Source organism: Nelumbo lutea, chromosome 8, assembly GCF_056320005.1.
Source record: "Nelumbo lutea isolate HS-2025 chromosome 8, American lotus-T2T, whole genome shotgun sequence".
Taxonomy (NCBI): Eukaryota; Viridiplantae; Streptophyta; class Magnoliopsida; order Proteales; family Nelumbonaceae; genus Nelumbo; species Nelumbo lutea.
In genome coordinates, this window is record NC_142691.1 from 745,799 (window position 1) to 771,514 (window position 25,716).

The following is a 25,716-nucleotide window of genomic DNA, read 5'->3' on the forward strand; positions in this document are numbered from 1 at the left end:
TGTAGAGATTGTCTCAGAAAAAGGTGGTGTGCCTAACAAGCTGCTGTGAAGGGTGCCTCTATTAAATTTAAAGAGATCAGTTTTCGAGCAGTGTAAGCGGAGTGGACCAGCCCAATCTGGTTTAAACTGTGGGGAGGGGTCGACCTTTCGTTGTAAGGTGCATGACTCTTTATTGAGTCATGTGCCTTGTACACTGAAGTTGATTGGGGGTGATAAGCTGGCTCTATCAGTCCCCTTTGATTGGTTCTATTGCTAATTGATAATCAGAGAGTTGCAGCGGTAATGATGAAGACCAAGTGGTTGGTTAGGGTTACTCAGGCATTGGTTAACCGGACGACGACTAATTTAGCTTGGAAGCTGGTAACAGAAAAGAACTTTACCACCCTAGGTTAACCAAATCCAAAGTTTAACAGGGAAGAAAGAGAGGAGTCAGATGCAGATAGTGTCTGGAACGATGTACAATTTGAGGGGAATGTAGAGATTAACAAATCGTCGAGCATAGAAAGCCTAGACTCGACTAAGGTATGCAGGAGGTTAGGGGATGGAGATATTGTTTGTAGAAGACTCTTCAAGTGCCATGGTTCTGTTGAAGGAGGTTGGGCCTGGTGAGACTGATGCTGATTGTGGAGAGGTCTCGTCAGTGGCTAAGGGAGAGAAAAGATGGTCTTACTCTGAGCCGAAGGGTGGACCACAACTTTGTGGGCCTGGGTTGCGTCCTGATGCAAAGCGAAGTACCACAAGTTCACCTTTCCCAAGAAGTTGTGGAGTCCTCTTATTTGCAGGATCCCGACCAGCATGAGGTTGTATCAGATCCAGCCTCAGCTCAGAAGTCAAAGGATGCCTAAAATCTTTTTTTCCTCAAAGCCTGGAACTGCTTTGTAAACAGGTGAAGCGGGGGAGATAGAGGTGGTAGAAAAGGAGTAGAAGGGGAAATTAGAAATTCAGAGTTTTCTGGAGTTAGAAGGAGAAGAGAGGGAACAGGTTGGTTCGGGAAGTTAAGCAAGAGAATGTTATCACCCTAGACCTGAAGAGAGTGATATAGAAATTAGGAAAAGTCTGGTATAACTTAGGGTTTTTCCCAAGAAGAAAAAGAAGAGGGCCAATCTAGAGAAACCTTTAGGTGTGAAGGTGTACACAAGAAAGGTAAAAGGCTGGAAAAGGAAGAAAAGTGAAGTGGAAAAGTTGATTAGTGAAATTGACTATGATAGAGGAGAGCAGGGGGGGTAAAAGAGTGGAAGGTTGTTAGATTAGGCTCTATTTTCTGGGTGGGTCCAATCTTTAGTGTAGTCATGAAGATTCTAAGTTCGAATGTGAGAGCGTTAGGGAGTGCGAAGTAACAAGAGGCCCTTAGAAAGGAGAAGCCAAATGTGGTATTATTGCAAGAAACAAAAATTCAAGAGATGGACAGAAGATGGATTAGGAGCATTTGGGGTACAAGGGGTCTGAGTTGGGTATCTGCACCATCTTGGGGAGCCTTAAGAGGACTCCTTACTATTTGGAAGAATGAATAGTTGGAAAGATTGGAGGATCTAGTAGGGCAATTCCTAGTGTCAATCAAGTTCAATAGACTGACAAATGGTAAGGAATGGGCTTGGACAAATGTGTATGGTCCAAACTCGTAGAGACAAGATTTATTTATGGGAAGAGTTAAGTGTAGTTAGAGGATTGTGGGAGGGGACCGTGGTGTTTGGGTGGTGATTTTTATGTGATAAGGTTTTCATTAGAGACAACTAGTCTGAGCCAAATAGTTGCTATAAGTATGAGGAAGTTTAATGAGTTTGTGGATCTTTTTGAACTGAAGGAGCTCCCCTTGTTGCAAGTTGACTACACTTGGCCAAACTTCCAGAATTCTTTGGTTATCTCTAAATTAGATAGGTTCCTTTTTTATTTGGATTGGAAAATTATGTTGAAGCACTTGATATCCAAAGCCTTGGTTAGAGTTACCTTGGATCATTGCCCTATTTTCAAGCTCAAGGAACTTCGGCTGGTGCCCCTCTCTATTAGGTTTGAAAGTATGTGGCTGGAGGACCCCCACCTTTGTAGGGAATGTCAAATGTTTCTGGTAGAAGTTAGGAGAGGAGTGAAGAAAAGGATCAAATTCTTGAGGAGAACAAGGGGATTAAAAGAGAAAATAAAGTCTTGGAATAAGAATCTCTTTGGGAAGTTGGAGGAGACTAAAGAAAAAAAAAATAATTCAAGGATTGAGGAGTTAGATAAGAAAGAAGATCTTAGAAATATGAATGGAGAAGAGAGAGGGGAAAGGCAGAGGCTAATGTATGATTTAGAAGAGGTTCTTAGAAAGGAAGAGATCTCCTAGAAGCAAAAATCTAGATGCAAGTAGCTTCTAGAAGGGGATGGTAATACAAAATTTTCACTCCTTAGCCAATGGAAGAAGGAAAAACCTAATTGATAGGTTGGAAGTAGATGGTCTAGAGATAACCAGGGAAGAGGTGATTGTCAAGACCTTTTTCAGTGAACAAGGTACCTATTTGACCTTTAGATGAGATAAGAGAGGTGGTTTTATCTAAGGCCCCTAGGCTCAACAACTTCTCCTTGGCCTTTTATCAAGATTGTTGGGATTTGATAAAAGGAGATTTACAATTCAATGAATTCTATCTGGAAGGGAAATGTCTCAAGGAATAAATTCAATTTTCATTGCCCTAATCCCCAAGAATAAGGAAGCAAAAGTCCCAAAGGGTTTCAAACCAAAAAGCTTAGGGGGTAGTCACTATAAAATCATAGCAAAAGTTCTAGCAAGGAGACTGAAAAAGGTACAGTCCTTGGTAATCTCACAACATTGAGGAACCTTTGTTGAACGACGGCAAATTGTAGATCAGATTTTGGTGGTCAATGAATGTGTAGTAGAAAACAGGAGGAGGAAAGGAGAAAGGGCTTGTCTACAACTTAGACTTAGAGAAGGCCTATGACTTTGTGGATTGGTCTTTCCTTCTAGAAGCATGGAGAAAATTGGGTTGGGGAATAGGTGGAGGGTGCAGATGAAAGGATGCTTAAGTTTTGTACAATATTCGATTCTGATTAATGGTGTGGCTAGAGATTACTTTCCAGTAAAATGGGGGTTGAGACAAGGGGGTTCGCTATCTCCCTTCCTGTTCACCTTAATTACGGATGTCCTAAGTAGGATGATCTTGGAGGCCAATCAGAATAATCTGTTTAGAGGATGAAGGGTAGGAATATTTGAGGTCGCAGTCACACATTTGCAGTTTCAGATGATATCATTTTATTCTATGAGGGAGGAAGTTAAGAGTCTATAATAAATCTGTAAGAAATCATTAATTCCTTTGAACCGGTCTCCAAATTGGAGATTAATTGAGGGAAGAGTTGTATAGTAGGAACGAATTTGGAAGATGAAAGCATGAGAGTGATAACCGAGACTTTGGAGGGAACCTTGAACTCTCATTGGTGGAAGAATAACCTTGATAAGAGCAGCCTTAGCCAACCTACGAGTTTATTTCTGTCCACCTTTAGAGTTCCAGTGAGGGTAGCAAGGGAGTTAGAGAAACTTATGAAGGGACTTTCTCTGGGAACCTGGGATGAAAAGGGAGACCATTTAGTAAAGTGGGAACAAGATTACAAGACAAAAGAAAAAGGAGATCTAGGGCTGTGGAACATAGTTCAAAGAAACACTTTGCTGCTAGGGAAATGGCTCTGGAGGTTTTCATTGGAAAGAGACGAGCTGTGACACAAGGTTATAAAAAGCATTCGTGGACTGGTGAATAACAGCTGGGATGCAAAGGTAGCTCCTACATTGACCTTGAACTCTCATTTGAAAGCAATACAAGAGGTATATCCATTTTTTTTAATTTCATCAGGTTTGTTGTGGGGTGTGGTTCTAGGGTTCTTTTTTGGGGAAGATCTTTGGTTGGGTGATGCCCCTTTCTGGTGTGGGTTGCAACCTATATCAAATTTTGTCATCTTTTCTCAAATTGGTGTCGATTGGGACTTTGGTTTCTGGAGAGGTTTGAGGGATAATGAGTGTGAAAGCTTTATTCGGTTGTTTGGCAATCTAAAATCAGATTTCTTGCTTCAATCTATGGAGGACACTCGAGTTTGGTCCGCCTCATCTGATGGTATCTTTTTCTCTGCTTCTTCTTTTAACTCCCTTGTGCAAACAACTGTGGGGGGAGAGGATTTCCCAGTGAAAGAGATTTGGAGCAAGCCCATTCCACTCAAAATTCAAGCTCTATGTTGGGAAGTTTTTCTTGGAAAGTTGAACACCTGTGACATGCTTCAAAAGAGGAGGCCATATACATGCTTCTCCCCTCATGTGTGCTGTCTTTGTTATGCAAATGGTGAATTCTTTCCTCACTTATTGATCTATTGTCCTTATGTGCTGTTTGTTTGGGAGTTTTTTTGCTCTATTTGGTTACAGGTGGAGCACTCCTTAGGATGTAGTGAGCCTCTTCAACCCAAACATTCTAAGGCAGATGACAAAAAGGGGAAGGACAATGTGGAAATCAGTTAGGGTGGCTGTGGTGTGGACTATTTGTGAAGAAAGGAATGCAAGAATTTTCAATGAGAAGTGCAAATGAAAAGAACTGGTGGAAACTAGGTGGAGGGCTCCCCAGAATGTAATAAGCCTCTTTGGTCCAAACTTTCTAAGGCAGCCAACAAAAAGAGGGAGGGTGATGTGGAAATCAGAAGGGGCAGCAGTGATTTGGACAATATGGGAAGAAAGGAACGCAAGAATTTTCAATGAAAAACATAGGACAAAAGAGGCCATTGTGGAGGCCATAAAGATAAGAGTTGCACATTGGGTGAAATCACTCCATCTCTTCCAAAATATATCAATTACGGATATTGTAAGAGCTTGGAATGAAGTGGCACACACTGTAGAGATGAAGAAAAGAAAGTGATGGAGTGGAAGCCACCAGGTCACAATAAGTTAAAGCTGAACTTTGATGGAAGCTCTATAGGAAATCCGGGTATGGCAGGCATTGGTGGTGTGATCAGAGACTCCTCAAACAAAGTGTTGGCTATGTACTCAGGACCTTTAGGGGAAGGTGACTCTTTAAAAGCTGAACTGTTAGCTCTACTTCAAGGGTAAAAATCGCCAAACAAGCTAATTTTAAAAACTTGGAAATAGAAGGGGACTCAAAAACAGTGATATCTTGGACCAATTCAAGCAGTTTCCTTGGTACTACAGACATCAGTTAAGGGAGATAGTAACCATAGCAAGGGAACTTAATGCCTCGTTAACATGGGTTTGGAGAACTGCAAATGGAATGGCTGATTCTATAGCTAAACAAGGAGTTCAAAGGAAACAGCCTTTTTTGGGCTGTATTGTAAAATTTCTATGTTGAAATGTCTTCATTTTATCTGCTGATTTGCAAAATGCTCATTTTTTCTGAAAGAAAAAAAAAACTGGTGGAAACAATAAATATAAAAAGTTTCACATTGGGTAAAAGTACTTGAGCATTTCCAAAGCTTCTCAGTAGCTGATACTATGTGGACATGGAGAAGTGGCTTACTCCTCTAAGAAGAAAGAAAGTATGGGGATGGAATGGAAACCCCCTGCTCTGAACAAATTAAAGCTGAATTTTGATGGGAGCTCCATAGGAAACCCAGGATTGGCAAGCATTGGTAGTGTATTCAGAGACTCAACAAACAAAGTGTTGCCAATGAATTCAGGGCCTATAGGGGTTGGCGTCTCAATAAAGACTGAGCTACTAGCACTTCTTTGGGGTTAAAAACTATCCAAACAAGCAGATTTTAAAAACTTGTAGGTTGAAGGGGACTCAAAACTAGTGATCTCTTGGTCTAACACCAAGGGAGCTATTCTATTTGTTTTTGCATATTTCAAAACTACTTGATTAATAATTTTTTAATTTATTGTAAGAAATTTAAATTGTTTGGGAAGTAAAAAGTGTCTTGGAAACTCGACTATCTCTCTAAACAGCATGGTTGAAGAGTTCATGAAAAGAGGAAGAGAAAATTTTACATTTTTCAAATGGTTACCTTTTCTAGTCTGTGCTTTTTTGCATTGATCTACCTAAGGCTCTTACATAATGAGCTGAGAGAAGTATAAATTACACTCCATTTTCTGAAACCTGAAAAGAGGTTGTGCACATTTTAACGTGTCACATACATGCCAATACTTATACAGAAAAAACAATGATCTAATTTAACATATTTCTCCTTTTGCTTTTCAACCAATATTTGTTCACCATTTCTCTAAATTCCATATATACCAGCTTATTCATTAAAGAACATGATTTTTTGTTTTGCATTCTATTAAAACATTGCCTGGTAATATGGAGGTCATGTACATTTTAACATGTCAAATACATGGCAAAGCTACATGGAAAAAGAGAATGTCTAATTTATCATATTTATCCTTTTCCTTTTCAACTCTTTTTCGTTCATTGTTTCTCTAACTTTCTCAAGAAAAAAAATATATAGTTTATCATATTTATCCTTTTCCTTTTCAACTCTTTTTTGTTCATTGTTTTTCTAACTTTTCATGCATGCCAACTTATTAATATTTAATACAAGTTCATTCTTTTTTGTTTTACAAACTATGAACATTGCCTGTAGTATACAAAAAAAATAGTTGGAGTGTGTCAATTTTTGCTATCCAAAATACCATGTCTAGCACCTTTTATTAGTGTCTAGCATTTACTGATGTATCTTTTCATTACATACTTTCATTTAAATATGTTACTTCGATGCTGTAACTCTCTTTTGGTTGTTATGTAGATAGCAAACTACATTCCTTTCGATGAAGATTTGGATTATCCTGCTAAGTTAGAGAGGCTGCCTGGGACAGTGTCAGGAGCTACTTCAGTAAAATATCCTATCCCACTATATTTTTGTGCTAATAATGAAAGCAACAAGTGATATTTATATGTTGTTGACTGTTTTCTTTGTTTTTTTTTTGGGTGGGGGGGGGACAAGATTACCAAAATTAATTAAAGGAAAAAGAGATGCATGAGATAATGTACAACAGAGAAATAGCAGAACAGTGTACCACAGAATTTGCACAAGCGCAGTTCTACCACTATACAAGATTTCCCTATGAGACCCTGATTTAGCTAACCCATCAGCTATATAATTCAGCTCTTTATGTTTCTGTATATTCATAACTAATGTAACCTGCATCAGTTTACTCATGAGCTCGCATCCATGAGTAGTAAACCCCTCTGAGCAGATAGCTGGACTTGATTTGACTTTTAGGTTGTTATGCTTTGTTAATTGGGCACTTACCACATATTTTACTAGAATCTCAGTTGAGAGGCTTCTATTAGCTCTACTCCTGTATTTTTATGTGTTTATGACAGTTTTTATTACTTTAGGTTCCTATGTATGAAACCTGTTTAAATTACACCATTGGCTTTTTTTTATTAAAACTACAGGGTGATGAAAATTCTGATGTATTTAAAACTTGGTATCCACCATTGGAGAAAACTTTGTCATGTCTGTCAAAGTTGTATCGATGCTTAGAACCAGCTGTTTTTACTGGGTTAGCACAGGTATTTGGATGTTTTAAAAGAGATTGGTGCATAATTTGTTTCTTTGTGTTTTCCTCTGCAGGACTTGTTATATATATATATATGTATGTATGTGTGTGTGTGTGTATTTCTGTTAAAATTTCTTTTGAATTGGTTTCTTTGTTGTCACTAACAGGAAGCAGTTGAAGTTTGCTCAATATCCATCCAGGTCAGTGAACTAATTATGGTTAGATCAGTATGCATACTTGAATTTTTTAGCACATATTTGGTAAAATAAGCACAGTTATGTAATGCCTTCTTGTTCCATGATTAAGTGGGGATTCATCACGGCTCTTGAGCCACTGTCTTAACGAATGATTTGTTGCTGCTTAATTCTTGTACATCTGTTCTTTGACACTTTTTTCTTTTTATGGTACAGAAAGCGAGCAAACTCATTGCAAAGAGATCATCTCCAATGGATGGACAGCTTTTCCTTATCAAACATCTGCTTATCTTAAGGGAGCAGGTTGTCTCCTTTCTTCATTCTTGTTCTTAGCAAAATGAAGTTATTCATTAATATATGTATAGATATGTCTATATATGTGTTGTGTGTGTTTGCACATGTGCATGTATGTAAAGCTAATGGGGTGACATTCTTTGCATTTCAGATTGCACCTTTTGATATAGAATTTTCAGTCACGCATAAGGAACTCGATTTCTCTCATTTGTTGGTTAGTAGACCATGCTGACACTTTCTGTTTTTGCTAAATTTCTTATCTTTTTTTTTTATTTTCTTCTAAATTACCTGCACATGCCAACATTTTCAAGTTTGTAATAAACTACTCCTAATTTTCTTTTACATTTTTTAAGCAATTAGACTTTTGAAATGAATGACAAGATTTAGCTGATAATGATGCAAGTTTAATAGGGAAATGACTATTGACTTGCTTTTAGTTTTCTTTATTTTATGAATAGGGATGAGCATTGGGGCTGGTCAGCTTGAGGTAAGATATGTCCAGGCCTACACTAAATTATAGGCCTGAAGTTGATCTTGGCCTTCCCCATATGCATGTGGAGCTTCCTTACATGGTTTAATGAATTCCTGAAATGTATATAACCATCTAACAACTAGGGGAAAATATCAGTGTTGGCGGAAATATGTTCACCCAAATATTAGGAATTGTCAGAAATAACAGAATGTCATATAGAAATATTGTAAAAATTATGGACACAGTGAAAACACTGTGAAATATGCATAAGCATAAAATGCTGTTTTATGTAATGATAAAAGATGCACAGGTAGACCCTTTTAAATTATTAACTTGTTCCAAATCATCAAAGCTACATGATATTATGGGTTCAAGCAATGTTTAAAACTCACAGAATGTTAAATGGTTCTGATAGATTAACCAAATTGTTATGATAAGCATCAAAAAACAAAAAGAAAAAAAAAAGAGATGTAAATAACTTTAAAACTGATATTTTTTGTTGGATCCCAAATGGCTAATTTGTATAGCGTCATGTTCAATTTGGGTCTAGGGAGAGAGGACAATGGCCCTAGAATGGAAGGACCTTGAAGATGACGAGCAATATCAGGAATACATTAAGAATAATAGGGTGTTTGATTTCTTGGCAAGGTTGAATGCTAACTATGATTTCACCAGGAAGCATGCCCTCAATACAGACATTGTTTCCTTTGCTTACTGCATATTCTCTAATGCTTACATGATGCAAACTACAGTTGTTGAACACCCTGCTTACATGTTCTCTAAACCTAGGTAGAATACAAGCAGACATGGTGTAAATGAGAAGATTGATGAGGTGGTGTTTGAGTATTGCAAGAAGCCAAAACACACCAAGGACAAGTGTTGGAAGCTGAACCCACACTTGAAGCTTGAAAGGTTTAAAATAGGAAAGGGAATGCTCATTTAGCTATTGTGGGTGGTGATTTCCAAGCTCCCAGTGTTCAAGATCCTCCACATGACTCTGATGTGATAGACAAACTGAGGAATCTCTTGACTCAGCTTAAGAAGACTAGGTCCTCTACTTCTACTAGCTCTAATAATCCCACCAATGTTTTTGCTAAAACAAGTACTGCACATGCATGCTATTCTTCTCCTTCTAGTTCTTGGATTGTGGATTATGAAGCTAATGCATACATAACTGGTATGCCTTTTCACTTCACCTCATGTAAGTTAACTCTAGGGAAAGGTAAGATCATAGATGCTAATTGATCTTAGATCCAATCTTGGGTCAAGGTGAAGTCAAGATTACAAATAACCTTTCCTTGAGTTCTGCCATTCATGTACTACAATTATATAAATTTTTTTTTATATGTTAGCTCTCTTACCAAATCCTATAATTGTTCTATAATTTTTTTCCCTTCATGTTGTGTATTTTAGGACTTGAGCATGGGGAGGATGGTTGGAACTAGAAATGGGGCTAATGGAGTTTACATTTTTTATCAAACCCTTGAGCAAGGACTATTGTGCTAGATCTAGTCTTGTCAAAGTGAAAAACTAAGCCTTGGAATTGTGGCATTGCCATCTTGGTCAAGTGTCTTTTATTTCCATCAAGTTTTTCTTTCCCAGTTTGTGTTAACTTGTGTCTCATTCAAGCCTACAATGTGAAGTTTGTCATCTTTCCATGCAATGTAGAACCATATATTTTGCAAGTATAGAAAAAGTGATGTTGTTTTGATAATATTGATGTCTAGGGCCCATATTATGTTCTCTTGTTACTCATTATTGATGGCATTTACATTTGATGGATGTGAAGAATGTCTTCTTCAATGGTGATAATCAAGAGGAGGTCTACATGGATCTTCCCCCATGAGTAGGTTTCCCTGATAGTGAAGGAAAGGTATGCCATCTAAAGAAATTTCTTTACGGCCTCAAGAAGTCCCCTAGAGCTTGGTTTGATAGATTCAAATAGGTAGTTCTAAAGATTGGATTCACCCAATCACAGGCTGATCACACTCTTTTTATAAGAAGGTTTGATGTCCAAGTGACTATGTTGATATTATAGTCACTAGGGATGGCAACTCTAAAACTGCCTAGTTGAAGTCCTTCTTTGCTTCCGAATTTGAAATCAAATATCTTGAGAGTCTTAGATACTTCCTTGGAATTGAAGTAACAAGGTCAAAGGAAGGGATTTTCATTTCATAGAGAAAGTATGTTCTTGACCTACTTCAAGAGGTGGGAAAGTTGGGGTGCAAGCCTGTTGAAACTCCCATCGATCCCAATTATAAGTCGAGTGCTGATAATGAGGGCATTCTTTCAGACAAAGGTGTTATTCAAAGACTTGTTGCTCGAATTCTCTGCTTGTGTTTGACTGCCTGATATATCCTATTCAACAAGTTTGGTGAGCCAATATATGCATAAACCTAGAACTTCACACATGCAAGTTTTCAATAGATTCTTTCCACTTAAAGGGATGTCCTGGTAAAGGAATGCTATACCCCAACCATGGACATCTCGAGGTTGAAGCTTGTACTGATGCATATTGGGCAAGTTTTGTGGATGATTGGAGATCCACCTCTGGTTATTGTGCATTGGTGGGAAGTAATGTTGTGTCATGGAAGGGTAAAAAAATCTATTGGGGCCTGATCTAGTGCAAAAGATGAATCTAGAGCTATGGCTCATAGTGTATTAGGATTACTATTGGCTGAAGAACTTGTTGACATAGATTGGAATACAGGTTGATGTTCCAATGAGATTGTATTATGACAATCAAGCAACCATAAATATCGGCCATAATCCTGTCCAACATGATTGCATAAAGCACATTGCGATGGACAGACACTTCATTAGAGAAAGAATGGCTAGTGGAGAAATATTCTTGGATTTTGTCAAGTTAGTAGATCAACTTGTTGATTGTCTCACCAAGGCAGTTCACAATCCCAAGCTTGATAATAACCTAGGCAAGCTGGGGATGGAGATATCTATGCTCAGCTTGAAGGGGAGTGTTGAGAATATATATTTGGGCAAGGGCACTTTAGTCCTCATATCATATTCAGTCACCTAGTAGAGGGCAAATCTGTAATTTTCTATCTAAATATAAATTGTTCACTTTGAGGGTGTGAATAGTAACTCAACCCTCTTTCTCAACATCTCCGTTCGTCTTCTTCCTCTTCTTCTCTTCACTTAATAATTGTTTCCATGTGTAAGGGTTGGAGAACAGAATCTTTTTTTTTTCTCTTTCATAAAGGGTGGAATTATAACTGAAATGTTGCATAGTGAAAAGTTTCCCACCCTGTTTATGTGATACAAGCAGAGCCTGACAAGTGTTCACTAGTTGGGTCTAGAAGGGACCATTTCTACATGTATTCACCTTAGGGGAGCCACTGGACTGGCCACATGTTCAAACGACAAGGTGTTCTGGGATGAAAACTTTTCCATGGATATAAGGTGGGGAGAAGATCTTGGAGACTCCTTTCGAGCTCCAAACTAATTTGCCACGTATAAGATTCCTTGGCTGTTCAGGAAAATCTCATTTAACAGTCCAAGTAGCAAACTTGTTTGATATAATCTGGTCAATTAGGGAAGCTCTCTAGATAATATGACCTATTTTTGTCACTTCAAACAACTTTGTGGCTTATCCAGATCAGCCATTGAAGAAGGGATCCCTCTTCACTGGTTATATATTCAGTCTTCAGTACATATTATCCATATACTCCAGTTTGTATCAGAATTGTGCCCAAATAAGAATAACCATCCAATCTCTCAACTTTTTAAAGTTGCCTACAATGATGGGTTTACTTTAGATTTGGAGCAAGTCTTTTTGAACAGAAATTATCCCACAGAGGGCAGAGAGAGGAAAACTGAAGATTCTTTTGGGCCTAAAAAGATGGTAGAGAATATTATTGGGTCATTTTGATTCCTTCTCTAAACATTCAGACTAGCATAGGTGGGTAATGGAAAGTTGGGCTGTTAGTGATCCATCATCACTTGATTGGGAGAAACTTTATGGTTTATCTGTTTTAAAAGATGTCTCAAGTTTTTATTTTTTTATTTTTTATTTGTTTTTTTTTTCATTCATGGGGCTACACCAGGGGAGAACATTCCCCTGCCCCAAACCCCCCAACCCTGGTGATGATGGGATTTGATCCCAAATCTCTGATACAACCAGCCAGTTGACTCCGTTTGGGAAGAGTGTAAATAGAGTGCAAATACAGATATGTAGAGTGCATTCTGGTCCATGTTAATGCAAGGTTGGTTTAGTTTTGCATTTATAAATTTACTTTCTTGCCAAATGATTTTTAGTCGTAATAGGTGCAAACATGAATCTCAAGACTAGAATATACTTTTTTATCATTGATCAACTTTGAATACAAACATGCCTTGAAATTTGTGAAAACTGCCGCTTTCAATACATAAATGCATTTTTACCATACACCAGCAAAACTGAACCAGAGTGAATATATCAACTGAACTGACATTTGCACTCTTCCCAAACGCAGCCTTAGGTATTCTTGTTGAGACAAATTAACTAACAAAAGCTGCAGGTTGTAGGACCAGGCGTATCGATACAGGCCGATACGCCAGTAGGGGCATATTGGCCTGTATTGAAACTTGCCCACCTTTTTTTTCCTTGAAACTGGTTCAGAGGGGTCGGTATGAGGCTGGTCTACCCCCTGAACCAGGTCACCCAATATGAACCCTGTAGGGGTGTATTGTTAAGCCAACGCTACGATAAGATACGCCTCGTATCGAAATTTTGAACCTTAGTTATAATATAGCTGAACGTTTCTGTAATGAGAATAGGGAGATTTATGAAACTGGAGTTACCATTCTTCTCTGAGCTATAAATGTTCATAATAAATTTGGATTTGATCTTATCTTTATCTTCCATTTCCAGGAGCATCTGAGACGGATTCTTAGAGGCCAGGCCTCACTGTTCGACTGGTCAAGATCAACCTCATTGGCAAGGACCTTATCTCCACGAGTTTTGGAGAATCAAATAGATGCAAAAAAGGTAAATGCTTTTGCCTTTTCAACAAGTAATATCACATTCTTCATTACCTTTGCTTGTGAGGATCCTCTATCACTACTGTTGGTTAATAATTTATTTTTCTCTCTGCTGATCTTTAATAATTGAAGTAAGGTATTTGGTGATAATGTAACTACTGTTTTTTTATCAGCAAGGAAAAATAATGTAACTACTGTTTTTCATCCATCTTATATTTTGAAAGTTTTGTTTTGGGAAACTGGGGATGCACTATAAAATTTCATGCCTGGTTGCATTGATCTGTAAACGAAACTCAATTCTTCCATGTTGCCCTGTTGATCTTGACATCCAAGTTTGGTATAAAATGATTGTTGTCATGCACCTTTAATTTCTGCTCCTGCAAGCACTATGTATGGGCTGTGACTTGTGAATGTCTTTAATCCGCAGGAACTGGAGAAGAGTCTCAAAACAAATTGTGAAGAGTTCATCATGTCAGTCACAAAGTTAATTGTAGATCCGATGCTTTCATTTGTCACCAAGGTTATATTGCCCCTTATCATAACACAATAAAACAAAAATAACTATCCATTTGTACAGTGGTGACTAAGTAATAATTCTTGTTTTGCTTCATTTTTCCTTCAGAAATCATGTTATGTCCATGTGTATGTCTGGAGGGGTCAATCTTTAGCATTGAACTTTAAAGAACTTTGTTTGTAGGTGACTGCTGTGAAAGTTGCATTGTCCTCAGGCAGTCAAGATCAGAAGTCAGACTCAGTTTTAACGAAACCTCTTAAGAATCAAGCTTTTGCCTCTCCAGATAAGGTTTCTGAGCTTGTCCTGAAGGTATGTAGTAACTGTAGAGAACACTGATGTTGTAGAGGACACTGATGTAGACCCCACTGCTGTGGTCCCCACTGTGTTCGTATGGCAGCATAGCATATGTTTTTTGTTAGTTGTGTCGGTGTTAGTTGGTAGTTATTTCAGTTTGTTATTACAGCTTGTTATTTCAGCTTTTTTATTAGTTTATTTGCCATGTAAGCAATAAGGGCAATTCAGCCCTTTTACAATTAGTCAACATATATAAATATTAAGAGTGGGTCGGCAGATCATTATGATTGACCCTCTCTCTCTTTTTTAAAAACCCTTCGTGTGCTTCTTCTTTTCTCCCTTTCTTCTTCTTTTCTTCTGATATCTTTCTTTTGCTTTCGAATTCAAGACTGATTGTAGTCTTGATCGACTACTTGGTATCAGAGCAAGGATTAGGGTTTCTCATGTGAGTCTGATCCAGCCAACCACATGAGAGTTGCCTAGGGCTGGAAGATTAAGAGGATCCCTTTTTCGGCTGATTCTTGGAGGTTATCAGAGACTGTAGCAGCTGTCCAAAGAGTGGATTGTGTTCTTGATAATCAAGAAGAATCAGAGGAAGATAAAGAGTCCAAGATCAGTTTCTTTATCAAGACTGAAGGTGGCGATCAGAATTTCTGTTCAAAACCTAAAACTGGTTGTAGAGAATGAGGTCTTATGTTAGTCTAATTAGATTGACTACATGAGAATTTCCTAGGTTTAGAAGTTTTTCAACAAAGAAGGAGGATCAGCTGATTCTTGGAGGCTACTGGTAGTGTGCGGCTACTACTAAGAAGATTGTAGAAGGCTGGGAGAGTTCCAATAGTCAGGAAGAATTAGAAAAGGCTTTGGATCCCCAAGATTAGGGTTCTGCATCAGACAGAAGGTGGCGGCCAGAGATTTTCTTTCATAAAGTAAGTTTTTTTTTTGCTTGAGAATAACCTTGAAAGAATCATCTTGGTCTATTCTGAGATGTGCGGTTGGAAAACCTTTTTTCTTTCTAGGGTTTTGAGAGAAAACCCTAAAATTCAGAACTGACGTTTGTTTCAGATCAGATTTGAACTGGTTTCATACAGAATTCTGTTATCAGTTGTTTAGGTGCTATTTTTCTATTACAGTAGCTTCAAAAGTTTTTTATTGCTAATTCTTGACCAAGAATGGAGTTCAAGAATCAGGGGGAAGGTGTTTTTGGGACTAGCAATTCTGGTGACATGTCTGAGAATGCCTTTTAGATTACAACTGTGAAGTTTGATGGATCCAACTACTTAGAATGGGCCCAATCGGCCATGATGGCCATTGGGGGTAGAGGAAAACTTAGCTACCTGTTGGGAGATGTGAAAGAACCATCTAAGGAGGACCAAATGTATACCAAATGGGTTCAAGAGAACTATTTGGTTATGACATGACTGTGCAACTCTATGCAGCCACATATCAGCCGGAACTATTTGTGGGCAAAAACAGCCAAGGAAATTTGGGATGTCATGAAAGAGACTTACTCCCAACCCCTTAATGTTGCTAGGGCATATGAATTGAAGTGTGAGGTTAATAACCTTAAGTAAGGAGAGAAACCAGTCTCCGTTTACTTCTCTACTTTGAAATCTTTGTGGCATGAAATTGACCACCTAGAAACATTTGAGTGGGAAAGCCAGAAGGATGCGTAGACTCATAGAAAGCAAGTTGAAACTAATAGGGTTTTTGAATTCCTAGCTGGTCTGAATCCTAACTATGATATTGTGAGACGACAAATATTAACAAGGGACAGTGTGACCTTATCTCAAACCTACTCCTTGGTGCATAGTGAAGAGACTAGGAGAAAGGTTATGATGCAGCATCAGCCCTTCCCACCAGCTTTGGCAACAGTTAAACCTAAGTCTGGGGGTGATACAAAAAGGGATATAAAAAAGGAAGATAAGCGAGATCTAGTGTGTGAACATTGCAAGAAACCTAAGCATACTAAAGGCACATGTTGGAAGCTGCACCCTCATCTAGTCCCAGCAAAACTGAGGAACAAAAGGGGTAATGCCCATATGGTTGTCAATACCGATTTTGCATCCTCATCGGGCACAAAAGGCACGCCCCTAGACACCTTAGCTGTTGTTTGGGCTGCCCTAACTCATTTGGAAAAGGAAGTTGGGATTCAGCTCAATCATCTCAGTCATCATCAGCTCCTTCCACATCAGCCTTTGCTCATTCAGGTACTTGGGCCTCAGCTTACCATGCTTCATCTCCAGGTAACACTGAACATTGTTGGGTAATAGACTCAGGTGCATCTGACCATATGACTAGCTTGCCATCACTGTTCACTACCTATCACTTATCTTTTGGTAGAGATAGTGTCCATTATTGATGGTTCCCTTGTTCCCATTTCTGGCAAGGGAGACATCAAGTTGTCTAATACCATTTTCTTATCTTCAGTTCTACATGTTCCTAAGCTTGATACTAACTTGCTTTCAGTTAGTAGTATTACAAAACATCAGAATTGTTCAGTAACTTTTTTTCCTGATCGATGTATTTTTCAGGACTTGGAGACAAGGAAGGTGATTGGGACTGACCGTGAGACGAATGTGATCTATCTGCTTGGAGAGACTTCTCATTGGAAAGATCATGAAGATAGGTAGTCTTTTGTTTCTCAGTCTGTTAGTCTGGTTATGCTTTGGCGTTGTGAATAAACCCTAGTTGTTTCTAGGTCAAAGTAGAGAAGAAGAAAGAAGAAAGAAAAGAGAAAGGAGAGGAGAAGAGTGTTCGGCCAGACTAGAAGAGAGGATGTTCAAAAGTCACTCTCCTAGCCGACCCACTTGACTTTTATTCATGAAAAACTTGAGTTACAAGGAAGACAATTTTGTCCCTTATAGAAGATGGGACACATAACTTAAACTCAAATACAATAGACATTTCACTTTCAATAAGATACACAAGAATGACCAAAATACCCCTGACTCGAGCATTCTAACACTCCCCCTCAAGCTGGAGAGTATATACCATATAGTCCCAGCTTGTTACAAATGTAATCTATTCTTCCCCGAGACAATCCTTTTGTGAAGATATCTGCCCACTGATTTCCTGAGCTCACATGAGATGTAGTTATTACCCCACTTATCACTTTCTCTCTCACAAAGTGACAATCCACCTCAATATGTTTAGTTTTTTCATGGAAGACAGGATTGGATGAGATGTGAACAGCAACTAGGTTATTACAGTATAGTTTCATGGGTTTGTCAATTGAGAAACCCATCTCCTGTAGTAGGTTCTTCAGCCATACTAGTTCACATGTGGTATGGGCCATAGCCCTGTACTCTGCTTCCGCACTACTTCTTGCCACCACTGTTTGCTTCTTGCTCTTCCAAGTTACAAGATTGCCACCCAGGAAGGTACAATACCCTATGGTTGACCTCCTGTCTGATATAGAGCCAGCCCAATCAGCATTTGTGTACCCTATTATCTCAAGAGGTTCTACTTTTTGGTATAACAAACCATGACTTGGAGCACCCTTTAGGTACCTAACAATTCTCAGAACAGCTTCCTAGCGAGGAACCCGGGGATGTTGCATAAACTGACTCACCACACTCACAGCAAATGATATATCTGGTCGGGTAATGGTCAGGTAGTTCAACTTTCCCACCAACCTTTTGTATCTTCCAAGATCATCAAACTCTTCACCTGCATCCACACTTAACTTAGCATTGAGTTCCATAGGAGTCTCTGCTGGTTTAGCACCTAACAACCCTGTTTCTTCAAGTAGATCAAGAACATATTTCCTCTGACATAGGTTGATCCCCTGTTTTGACCTCGCAACTTCTATTCCTAAGAAATACTTTAGCTTCCCCAGATCTTTCGTATTGAAGTAGTCCTATAAGAATTTTTTCAGCCTGTCAATTCCATTGCTGTCACTTCCAGTTATGACAATATCATCCACATACACGACTAGTAAGATTTTTCCTTCTTTTGAGTTATAGCTAAACACGGAATGATCAACCTGACACTGTTTCATCCCAAAGGCCTTCACCACTTCACTGAACTCGTCGAACCATGCACGAGGATATTGTTTCAGTCCATAGATTGCCTTTTTGAGTCTGCACACTTTACCAGCCTCCCCTGAGCAACAAACCCTGGTGGTTGCTCCATATACACCTCCTCAACAAGATCACCATGTAGGAAGGCATTTTTGATGTCAAGTTGTAGGAGAGGCCAATCATAGTAGCCAATGAGATCAACACCCGAACTGAACCAATTTTAGCCACAGGAGAGAATGTCTCCATATAGTCCACACCATATAACTGAGAATAGCCCTTGGCCACTAACCGTGCCTTCAATCGTTCCACAATGCCATTAGAAAAATGCTTCACTGTATAGACCCATTTACACCCAACAGTGTGCTTACCAGGAGGAAGGGTGGTGAGTTCCCATGTATGATTATGTTGTAGAGCAGAGAGTTCTTCTTCCATGGCTTGCCGCCACCCTGGAGAGGCAAGGGCTTCCTGTACAGTCTTGGGAATGGGAACCGATGAGAGTAATGATATAAACTTGCAATGAGAAGCAGAAAGGTGAGCAGTGGAAACATAGTCTGAAATGGGATGAGAAGTACAAGTACGTTTACCTTTCCGCAAAGCAATAGGGAGATGAAGATCTGAGGGAGGAGCAGTAGCAGGATCTGTCGTTGGGTGCTGAAGTGGAGAAGGAGCCGAAGCACTTCTGCGAGTATACACTTGAGTAATTAGCGGCCTCTCTGTAGTAACTGGCATATGATGTGCATCTGCAGTAGGAGTGGGAGCTACGGGAAGGGGGTCCACAACCGGAACAGGAAGAGGAACCATAGAGGGAGAAGAAGAGACCCCGGCATTGGAGAAAAAAGGAACTGACTCAAAGAAGGTGACATCAGGGCACACAAATGATTTATGAAACTTAGGGTTATAACACTTGTACCCTTTCTGAGTCCTTGAGTAGCCAAGAAAAATACACTTCGTAGCCCGAGCATCTAGCTTGTCTACTCCAGGCCCCAAGTGCTGAACAAAACAAACACAACCAAAGACTCTTGGGGTGAGAGGAAAGGGAGACAAAGTGGGGAACAACACGGAGAAAGGGGATTGACTTCCAAGGATTGACATGGGCATCCGATTTATTCAAAAACAGGATGTAAGAACAACATCACTCCAAAAGTGCTTTGGGACATGCATCTTGATCATCAAGGACCGAGCAGTTTCAAGAAGATGTCTATTTTTCCGTTCATCTACACCGTTTTGTTACAGGGTGTAGGCACAAGAAGTTTGATGAATTATTCCATGATGTTCTAGGTATTGCTGAAATGATGAGGAGATGTATTCTTTGGCATTATCGGAGCGAAGTATTTTCATATGAACACCAAACTGAGTGCGTATTTCAGCATGAATTTTCTGAAAGTAGAGAACAATTCACTACAGTCTTTCATAAGATAGATCCATGTCATCCTTGAAAATTCATCAGCAAAGATTACAAAATACTTAAACCCATTGTATGACACCACTTTAACTGGACCCCATACATCAGAATGAACTAAAGCAAAAGGACTTGAGACACGACTATCAGTTCTTGGACTAAATGAGACTCGATGATGTTTTCCCAATTGACATGACTCACAATCTAATGATGAAAGATGACTCAAGGAAGGAACTAGCAGCTTCAAAGCCTTGAGAGAGGGATGACCAAGTCTGCAGTGCCACTGGAAAGGAGTAAGAGACGACTGAAAAGCCACTGGAGGGCCACCACCATCAAGGTAATACAAACCACCGGCGTCATGCCCTCCACCAATCTTCGTCCCCGTTTTGAGATCTTGAAACACACAAGAAGAAGGATAGAAGGTTACAGAACAATTAAGGGACTTGGTTAATCTACTAACAGACATAAGGTTAAAAGGGAACCTAGGAACATATAAAACAGATGCTAAAGACAATGAGGAGAGATCAACATCACCAACACCACAAATAGGAGATGTAGAACCATTATCAAGTGTAACTGTCTGAGATGTGGAGGTGCGAGAAAGGGAAGAAAATACATCAGGAGTCCCAGACATATGGTCCGAGGCGCTAGAATCAATGATCTAGGGTGAGGCTTTGGAAGCTAAACAAGTCATACCTGAATGAGCAAGTGTAGCTGTGTTCTGCTGAGATGTTTGAAGGAATTGCTCATATATTGCCCGTGGTACGCTCACCATTTCCTGCCCGGAAGCACAAGTGGGTGTGGAGGGGGTTGGTGCAGTTTGCTGGCTTTCAGTAATTGTGCTACTACTCTTAGATGTAACATGGTTAGCCCAAGTGTTGGGTGGACCACGCAAATCATGGCAGAAATTAATTGTGTGCCCCTCTAAGCCACAATGTGTACATTTTCTCTAAGCATTACCCCTTCCTTTTCCACGGCCTCCCCCTGACTCACGACCTCCAGTCTGGCCACTGGCCCGGTTAAACATGTGTCCACCACAGTTGCTTGGAGGACCACTGCTGCCACCACCACTTCTACTTCCACGACTACTCCCTTTAGTCACTACCAAACCTGATCTATCAAAGAAGGAAGAATGTTCCACTGGCTCAATGGATGTCCTCTTAAGATGGGTAAAAACTTCTTCAAGTGAGGGGAGAGCTGATCCCCCCAATATCTGTGCTCTGATAGGCTCATACTCAGCCTTCAAGCCCACAAGAAACCTAGTCACATCAAGCTGTTCACGTTGTTGTTGTTGGATCTGGACATCTGATGTTAGAGGGTGATACACATTTAGCTCATTGCGGATGTTTCTCAAACTTGCATAGTACTCTTCTAACCTTTGACTTCCTTGCTTCAAATTGAAGTACTCTTGGTATAACTGATATACCCTAGTTATGTTGTCTTGTCCAGAGTACAACTTTTTAGCATGAGCCCAAATCTCTTTGGCTGTATCTAGGAACATGAAGTTCACACTAATTTTTGGTTCCATGCTGTTCCAAAGCCATGTCATTATCTGTGCATCATCTTGTTCCCAATCACTGAACCTAGGAGTATTAGAGGGAGGTTTCTCCTCCCTCACATGTTTTACTTTCCTCTTGGCCTTCAAGAACACCTCCACAGATTTTGCCCATGGTACATAGTTCTCACCATTCAACTTGATGGATGTCATTTGAACACTTAGATAATCTGAAGAGAGCATGATGCCTGTTTTGTTGTGATTCCCAACTACAGTTGAAGCCATCTCAATTATGTCTCCTCTGAATATACACCACAATCTCACACTTGTCACAAGACTTATCTCACTTACACTACCACCAACCCACTTTCTTCAACTACACATTACACACTACACTCTAAAGCTGAAATCATTCAGTCAACACATCAAACACTTGGTCTGCACACTGCAGGACCATTTACCACCAACACACCACTACTGAAATTACTCAGTCATTTCATCGAACACTTGTTCTGCATACTGCAGAACTGATTACACACAAGGTCTAGGGGTTCACTTTTAAGCATTTAAAAGCATAGATATGTCAGCCACCACAACACAATCAACACCACACTGCTGCTGTCGTGGACATCAGCAGTCTACCACTCTTCTTTCAGCACACATGTGAGCAAGAAAACACAAGAAAAAAAAGACATGACTGATATGTGTATCAGTTTCACCCAGCACCACAACAACTAACTTTCGAAGCACAAAAAAAAATCAGCATTCACAGTCCATTTTTGAACACACGACAGCAGTGTCCATATCTGTATACGACCAGCCCTCTTCGTACACTGAGTAGAGGGTCTAGTATACCACTTCAACGACCACCACAGCACCGGCCAGAGGCATTCTCATCTCCAGGCCCTCAAAACGACAACTCCTTTTTAGCCCTTTATCGAGTCTTCAATCAGATCAGCTGTAGGATGATGAAACCTACTATGAAGCTGGCGGCGAACCCAGGAAGAAGACAACAGCAAGAAAACGAACACCAGACCTTAATGCTCTGATACCATGCGAATAAACCCTAGTTGTTTATAGGTCAAAGTAGAGAAGAAGAAAGAAGAAAGAAAAGAGAAAGAAGGAGAGGAGAAGAGTGTTCGGCCAAACTAGAAGAGAGGATGTTCAAAAGTCACACTCCTAGCCGACCCACTTGACTTTTATTCATGAAAAACTTGAGTTACAAGAAAGACAATTTTGTCCCTCATAGAAGATGGGACACATAACTTAAACTCAGATACAATAGACATTTCACTTTCAATAAGATACACAAGAATGACCAAAATACCCTTGACTCGCGCATTCTAACAGGCATAATCGTTTAGGTCATTTATCCTTTCGGTCTTTGAAGAGTTTGTTTCCAAATTTGTTTGAGTCAGTTCAGATGTCAAATTTGAGATGTGAGAGTTGTGAGCTTGCAAAGCATTGTAGAACATCTTATTCCTTGAGTAATAAAAGAAGTAGTAATTCTTTTGATGTTGTGCACACCGATGTTTGGGGCCCGTATCACATCCCTTCTATGGGGGGGTACAGATATTTCTTGTTGTTTGTTGATGATTATACCCGTTTTTCTTGGGTTTACCTTATGCGCTCCCCATATGAGGTTCATGCTCTAACCCAGATCTTTCATCAGATGATTTTAACCCAGTTTGGGGTCAAAATCAAAATCTTCATATCCGATAATGCGAAAGAATACTTTAACCCAGTTACCTCCTGGATTTTATGATGCAGAGACAGGTAAGAAGGTTTGCCGGTTGAATAAAGCCTTGTATGGACTAAAGCAGTCCCCTAGAGCTTGGTTTGATAGATTCAAACAAGCCCTTGAAAAATTCGGCTATGTACAGGCCCAGTCAGACCATACATTGTTCATTAAAAGAGTGGACTCTTCCTTGACTTTGCTTGTTGTATATGTGGATGATATTGTAGTGACAGGGAATGACAACAGTGAGATTGAGTCTCTTTAACAACTCCATCAAGAGTTTGAGGTGAAAGATCTGGGAGAGCTACGATACTTATTGGGTATTGAGGTTGCTAGGCACAATGCCTGGATTTAAAATATTAATAATGAGCCTTCAAAGACCGTAACCAGCATTGGGGCTATAGTGCCTTGTGGTGTGGTTGAGACCATGAGAAAAACCTGTGGCTGATATTTTGGGCGTGGCGAGGAACACACCATGATATGGTGTGTTCGAACCACAACACTCCAAAGCTGAACGGCTGAATGAGGTGTGGTGTGGTGTGGTTTGAAACCCAATATATTGTGGTTTCACCACACTCCCAAACACCGCCTCAATCTTTCAAAAGGGTGGTGGTCTGCCATTTCAAGAAAGAGTTCTTGCTCTGGTGGAGTCACATTCGAGAAGTACAAAGGAAGAAGTTGAAGGGGTAGACTATAGAGTCAGGGTTGGGGGCAGAAAAGAGGACCATGAGGAAGAAGTTGAAACTCATCTGAAAGTGAAAGAAGCTGAAGATGCTATAGAGGGAGGCTATGTCAGAGCAGAAAATGGCTATTTAGGAAGACTGTCCATCTGTTGTTCTTCTATCTTTAGAGGAAGTGGTGGTTGGGTAAGTTAGGAGTTGATCTGGATCGCAAGAGGAAAATTGAGGAGAGAAGTGAGGCTGATGTCGTTGAGGTGGTTCCTAAGAAGTCTCGTGCTTCTGGTAAGATGCATATCGTCCACGTTACTAAAGTCTTCCCATGGTCGAAGTTTGGTTTGGTTGGGGCAGGTCCCACAAAAAACTTTAAGGAAGTTCAAAGTTTATAAAAGAAATGGGATGAAGTTGAAAGCGTTTTCAGAAAGCTTTGGTGGGGGAGACTCTTATCATCCCTATTAGTTTGGATATGCAGAACACCAATTTGCTTCAGAATATGAAGAAAAAGTGTGGAAGGGGATAAGGTAGCTTGTTTTGGTAAGAGTTTGTTATTGGTTGCTTCTGAGGCTTTTCTCCTCTTGTGGGTGATAGCTTGTCACCATTTCTTTTGTATTCTCTTTTTTCCTTTTATAAATTTCTTTTTAATTAAAAAATTCAAAATTGAGGAGAGAAGTGAGGCTGATGTCGTTGAGGTGGTTCCTAAGAAGTCTCGTGCTTCTGGTAAGATGCATATCGTCCACGTTACTAAAGTCTTCCCATGGTCGAAGTTTGGTTTGGTTGGGGCAGGTCCCACAAAAAACTTTAAGGAAGTTCAAAGTTTATAAAAGAAATGGGCTGAAGTTGAAAGCGTTTTCAGAAAGCTTTGGTGGGGGAGACTCTTATCATCCCTATTAGTTTGGATATGCAGAACACCAATTTGCTTCAGAATATGAAGAAAAAGTGTGGAAGGGGATAAAGTATCTTGTTTTGGTAAGAGTTTGTTATTGGTTGCTTCTGAGGCTTTTCTCCTCTTGTGGGTGATAGCTTGTCACCATTTCTTTTGTATTCTCTTTTTTCCTTTTATAAATTTCTTTTTAATTAAAAAATTCAAAATTATATGCAAGACATGCAAACTGGACATAATCAATAGAATTATGATGATGTGTATTCGCACATTTCTTAAAGCTCATATTAACCATCATCATCATCTGAATCTTATTTGAGATGCATGAACCCTTCCCTGCATTTGCAGTTGATTTAGTGCCATATTTTCTGTTAAAGAATTGAGATTCAAATCTTTTTTCACTTTGTCAGTTCTATACTTGCACTAAATTATTCTTTCTCATTGATGATGTTTTTGGTCTTTCTCGTACATGCTACACCATTCCAATTTATGGACTTGTTCATGCCTATTGACAATTTATTTCTTGTTCATGCCTTTTCTATTTGGTGTCCAAGTTACATTCAGTTTAAACTGACCAACATCATATACATTGTTGGAGCAGGTTGGTGCCAGTATTCAGCAAGAGTTGCCTACAGTGATGGCAAAGATGAAACTTTATCTGCAGAATCCATCTACACGAATAATTCTTTTCAAACCAATCAAGTAGGTTACATACTGACTATGAAGGGCGTGCGCAGTTTAATCTTCATATCAATTCTAAAGGCTAAGATGTTAACTTTATTGCAATTACAATTATGAGGTTTATTTCCTAAGACATCCCTAACCATTAAAAATGAAAAAAGATACAAAGAAAGGGAAATGAAATAAATAAATATAATTAAAAGGTTTGCTGGGTTTGCCTAAACCACTGAGAACTCAAATACTTGAGCAAATATATCAAAGCTCACCTAGGAACTTGAGAACTAGACAATGGTGACTAGAGACCAAATCTTCTAAACTTAGTAACTAAAATAAGTTTCATTATTTTGTGAAGGATATCAAACATGGACTTTCATATTAGAAAAGTTTCTTAATATTTTATAATTTGAACTGCACCAGGCAATGGTCCCTTTTGGGCAGAAAGTACTCTCCACTGCATTCTCTAAATTTGTAAAATGCAAACATTGCATACATGCACGTTTTTAGCGGCCCATATGGAATGGCTGAGCTGAAGTAAGCTTGTTCAGCTGTTTTGAAGTGCTCCAGATAAGCCATTCAAAGAGGCTGAAGCAGACATC

The 25,716-nt window shown here is 39.4% G+C and overlaps 1 protein-coding gene across 9 annotated transcripts in view; it reads left to right on the forward strand.

The window, feature by feature from the left end:
* LOC148842070 (sec34-like family protein) overlaps positions 1 to 25,716 on the forward strand; it is a 142,021-nt gene that overhangs the window by 89,572 nt on the left and 26,733 nt on the right. For 3 of the 9 annotated variants that reach the window (XM_088957583.1, XM_088957584.1, XM_088957585.1), the window contains 9 exons: positions 6,718 to 6,804; positions 7,374 to 7,490; positions 7,645 to 7,677; positions 7,888 to 7,974; positions 8,117 to 8,179; positions 13,308 to 13,424; positions 13,845 to 13,937; positions 14,115 to 14,240; positions 25,041 to 25,141. In XM_088957583.1, the coding sequence (XP_088813709.1) occupies positions 6,718 to 6,804; positions 7,374 to 7,490; positions 7,645 to 7,677; positions 7,888 to 7,974; positions 8,117 to 8,179; positions 13,308 to 13,424; positions 13,845 to 13,937; positions 14,115 to 14,240; positions 25,041 to 25,141 (824 nt within the window). Of the gene's footprint in view, positions 1 to 6,717; positions 6,805 to 7,373; positions 7,491 to 7,644; positions 7,678 to 7,887; positions 7,975 to 8,116; positions 8,180 to 13,307; positions 13,425 to 13,844; positions 13,938 to 14,114; positions 14,241 to 16,759; positions 16,855 to 25,040; positions 25,142 to 25,716 lie in introns of all 9 variants that reach the window. The other 6 variants (XM_088957586.1, XM_088957587.1, XM_088957589.1 and 3 more) reach the window with 3 other exon arrangements.